The sequence below is a fragment of the Oncorhynchus clarkii genome, chromosome 21 (genome assembly GCF_045791955.1).
Source record: "Oncorhynchus clarkii lewisi isolate Uvic-CL-2024 chromosome 21, UVic_Ocla_1.0, whole genome shotgun sequence".
Lineage (NCBI taxonomy): Eukaryota > Metazoa > Chordata > Actinopteri > Salmoniformes > Salmonidae > Oncorhynchus > Oncorhynchus clarkii.
This window is the reverse complement of record NC_092167.1, coordinates 47,006,216-47,011,215: the sequence shown is the minus strand read 5'-3', so window position 1 is coordinate 47,011,215 and position 5,000 is coordinate 47,006,216. Positions and strand designations below refer to the sequence as shown.

Sequence of the window (5,000 nt, the reverse complement as noted above, 5' to 3'; positions counted from 1 at the left end):
GAGAGATGCAGAAAGACATAGATGGTTGGGTGGACAGAGATATGAAGATATAAGATATGTAAATGAAGAGGGGGGGTAAAAGGATAGACACCTCTCTCTCTCTGACCTCTGACCCTAATTACAATATCAGACTCCCTGGGACAAGGCTCCTATCCACTATCCTATCACCTCTCTCTCTCTGAGCTCTGACACCAATTACAATCTCATGCCCTCCATCAAAATGGGTCTTTACCTCCTCTGACCTGGTATGATCTAGAAGAGATAGAATTGATAACCCACACAACCTGAGCCCATCTGTCATCATATTGATCTCTCTACACAGCAAACCAACAGGTTCCAAACCAATAGGTTCCGAACCAACAGGTTCCGAACCAATAGGTTCCGAAACAATAGGTTCCAAACCAACAACCTGTTGAAACTGGACGTACCGAACTGAGAGCAGAAAGTCTTAAATAATTTGATGGATGCATGGATGGATGGATGGGTGGATGGATGCATGGATGGATGGATGGGTGGATGGATGGGTGGATGGATGGATGGGTGGATGGATGGATGGATGGATGGATGGGTGGATGGATGGATGGATGGATGGGTGGATGGGTGGATGGATGGATGGATGGATGGATGGATGGATGGATGGGTGGATGGATGGATGGATGGATGGGTGGATGGGTGGATGGATGCATGGATGGATGGATGGATGGGTGGATGGATGGGTGGATGGATGGATGGGTGGATGGATGGATGGATGGATGGGTGGATGGATGGGTGGATGGGTGACTGGACATACAGCCAGAGAGAAGAAGGAACATCCATCTAGTCAACAAACTACCGTGTTACAACACAAATTCAAAACAGTCAAATTAACATCTCAGCGTTGTGTAATGAACAGGATGGTTATGAAGGCTTATAAAGAATAATTTACGTGTCATAATACCCACAACAAAACATGGGCCTGCGGACGTCTGGAGACAGTCCTCTAGTAACTTCATCCTGAGACGCTGCAGGTCTGGACTGTCCCACTCCTCTGGGTCCATCCCCCAGTACAGGTCCACAACCTACAAAAGGACAAATGAACAATACACATTCCATGAATAATGAATACATATACAGTAAACATTACGTTTCCTGTTCACAAGGTCAAAGGTCCTAGTACCAGTAATCATTTGGAACAATCAGTAGTAGTGTAGATTAGGTTCAGAAAGACATATTCCCATTCAGACAGTAGTAGTGTAGATTAGGTTCAGATAGACATATTCCCATTCAGACAGTAGTAGTGTAGATTAGGTTCAGAAAGACATATTCCCATCCAGACAGTAGTAGTGTAGATTAGGTTCAGAAAGACATATTCCCATTCAGACAGTAGTAGTGTAGATTAGGTTCAGAAAGACATATTCCCAGTCAGACAGTAGTAGTGTAGATTAGGTTCAGAAAGACATATTCCCATCCAGACAGTAGTAGTGTAGATTAGGTTCAGAAAGACATATTCCCATTCAGACAGTAGTAGTGTAGATTAGGTTCAGAAAGACATATTCCCATCCAGACAGTAGTGTAGATTAGGTTCAGAAAGACATATTCCCATTCAGACAGTAGTAGTGTAGATTAGGTTCAGAAAGACATATTCCCATCCAGACAGTAGTAGTGTAGATTAGGTTCAGAAAGACATATTCCCATTCAGACAGTAGTAGTGTAGATTAGGTTCAGAAAGACATATTCCCATTCAGACAGTAGTAGTGTAGATTAGGTTCAGAAAGACATATTCCCATTCAGACAGTAGTAGTGTAGATTAGGTTCAGAAAGACATATTCCCATTCAGACAGTAGTAGTGTAGATTAGGTTCAGAAAGACATATTCCCATCCAGACAGTAGTAGTGTAGATTAGGTTCAGAAAGACATATTCCCATTCAGACAGTAGTAGTGTAGATTAGGTTCAGAAAGACATATTCCCATTCAGACAGTAGTAGTGTAGATTAGGTTCAGAAATACATATTCCCATCCAGACAGTAGTAGTGTAGATTAGGTTCAGAAAGACATATTCCCATTCAGACAGTAGTAGTGTAGATTAGGTTCAGAAAGACATATTCCCATCCAGACAGTAGTAGTGTAGATTAGGTTCAGAAAGACATATTCCCATCCAGACAGTAGTAGTGTAGATTAGGTTCAGAAAGACATATTCCCATTCAGACAGTAGTAGTGTAGATTAGGTTCAGAAAGACATATTCCCATCCAGACAGTAGTAGTGTAGATTAGGTTCAGAAAGACATATTCCCATTCAGACAGTAGTAGTGTAGATTAGGTTCAGAAAGACATATTCCCATCCAGACAGTAGTAGTGTAGATTAGGTTCAGAAAGACATATTCCCATTCAGACAGTAGTAGTGTAGATTAGGTTCAGAAAGACATATTCCCATTCAGACAGTAGTAGTGTAGATTAGGTTCAGAAAGACATATTCCCATCCAGACAGTAGTAGTGTAGATTAGGTTCAGAAAGACATATTCCCATTCAGACAGTAGTAGTGTAGATTAGGTTCAGAAAGACATATTCCCATCCAGACAGTAGTAGTGTAGATTAGGTTCAGAAAGACATATTCCCATTCAGACAGTAGTAGTGTAGATTAGGTTCAGAAAGACATATTCCCATCCAGACAGTAGTAGTGTAGATTAGGTTCAGAAAGACATATTCCCATTCAGACAGTAGTAGTGTAGATTAGGTTCAGAAAGACATATTCCCATTCAGACAGTAGTAGTGTAGATTAGGTTCAGAAAGACATATTCCCATCCAGACAGTTGTTTTGCACAGAAAATAGCCTATAGAAGAAAAGTGAAAATAATAGCTATGTTTTCCCATGGTGGACATTAGAGATGTTGTTGCTGTGGAGAACAGCAGACTTAGAGCACGGACCAAGCAGGAGGTTTATACACACACGCACGCACGCACGCACACACACCACACACACACACACAGACAAACAGCCCACCTGGCTCTCAAACACTCTCACTATGTCTAAGATACCACTCTGTCACTAGGGGCGATGAGGACAGGCAGATTGGAGAGCGACAGAAGGCCTCTGTGTGTGTGTGTGTGTGTGTGTGTGTGTGTGTGTGTGTGTGTGTGTGTGTGTGTGTGTGTGTGTGTACCTGTGTTGGCTTCGACAGGGGGGAGATCTCCTGACACATTTGTCCAATTCAGTGTAGCTGACGCATATAATTCTAAGTGCAAACATGGCACAGGGGAAATCTCCTCCGGACAGAGAGAGTGAAAGAGAGAGACACATAAATGAGTGTGTCCATGCCAAGTTGCTGCTGTCGCCGCCCCTTAGAAGCAGGACAAACCCAGCCTCTGAGAGCATGCTGGACTCTCTGGCTTTCCTCTGTTGGCCTACATTTCCCAGGGTTCCCTCTGTTGGCCTACATTTCTCAAAGTTCCCTTATTTGGCCCTGGGTTCCCTCTGTTGGCCTACATTTCCCAGGGTTCCCTCTGTTGGCCTACATTTCTCAAAGTTCCCTTACTTGGCCCAGGGTTCCCTCTGTTGGCCTACATTTCCCAGGGTTCCCTCTGTTGGCCCTGGGTTCCCTCTGTTGGCCTACATTTCCCAGGGTTCCCTCTGTTGGCCTGCATTCGTAGGGCAGTATGGGTACACCTTAACGATGAGTAATGGTTATTAGGGATGTTCGCTTGTGACATGTGAAGACAAGGAAATAGGTTGGAGAGTAAAATGGGAGTTCTTAGGGTGCAACTCAATATGAGGAAGGTGTTCCTAATATTTGGTAACCTCAGTGTAGTCTACCAGTCTAACTGTCTATCCACCATTCACAGTGACAATATAGTCTACCAGTCTGTCTGTCTATCCACCATTCATAGTGACAATATAGTCTACCAGTCTAACTGTCTATCCACCATTCACAGTGACAATATAGTCTACCAGTCTGTCTGTCTATCCACTATTCATAGTGACAATATAGTCTACCAGTCTAACTGTTTATCCACCATTCACAGTGACAATATAGTCTACCAGTCTGTCTGTCTATCCACCATTCACAGTGACAATATAGTCTACCAGTCTGTCTGTCTATCCACCATTCATAGCGACAATATAGTCTACCAGTCTGTCTGTCTATCCACCATTCACAGTGACAATATAGTCTACCAGTCTGTCTGTCTATCCACCATTCATAGCGACAATATAGTCTACCAGTCTGTCTGTCTATCCACCATTCACAGTGACAATATAGTCTACCAGTCTGTCTGTCTATCCACCATTCATAGTGACAATATAGTCTACCAGTCTGTCTGTCTATCCACCATTCATAGTGCCAACAGTGGTAGGTGGATCAATTGTCCAGATCTCCAATAGGCTACCATCCCACACATAAATTCAAAGCTGCGCCAATGTTCAATATGAATCCACAAGAACCAATAGGAATAGCTGATAGGCATGAAAGAGGCCAGGTGCATCATTGAGCATGAAAGAACAGTGAAGACACGAGGCTCAAAACATTAATGAATTAATCTTGTTGAGGGACAGTACAAACATCCTTCCCTAGACTAGCCTACAACACCTCAATACAATGATTAAATGCATTATTGTTTTCAAGTGAATACAAAATGATACTCTTGGCTGCAGTGAAAATGTGATTTGAATAACGGGTGAAAAAAAAAACGAATTCCATTTAGAAAGGTCTAGAAAGGCAGAGTAGCAAGCCAGTCTGGATGTATTTTTATTACTTCTGATACGGAGATGTACTCTGTTGCAGATCATCGTTCTCCCAAGTCATCCTATAATAATGTGGCCACATATGCTCCCAGCAGACCCGGTTATTCAGGAAAGCTTAACACGCCTGTTCTCTCCAATCCCAGCGGCTTCATGCTTCATGTGTTTAGAGCCTAATGTTTCAATATACCTGAAATGTACCTTTAAAAATGTGTTACCTTTTATATGTGGCATGAACACAACCAGGCGGTCACAATGTTTTAATCTGATTAGGCTGCTTAAAAAAATA

The 5,000-nt window shown here is 42.6% G+C and overlaps 1 protein-coding gene across 1 annotated transcript in view; it reads right to left on the bottom strand.

Moving 5' to 3' along the window:
• Positions 1-5,000, bottom strand: part of LOC139379488 (NACHT and WD repeat domain-containing protein 2) — an 81,299-nt gene that overhangs the window by 32,019 nt on the left and 44,280 nt on the right. The window contains exon 3 of the mRNA XM_071122304.1: positions 942-1,058. Within this exon, the coding sequence (XP_070978405.1) occupies positions 942-1,058 (117 nt within the window). The remainder of the gene's footprint in view (positions 1-941; positions 1,059-5,000) is intronic.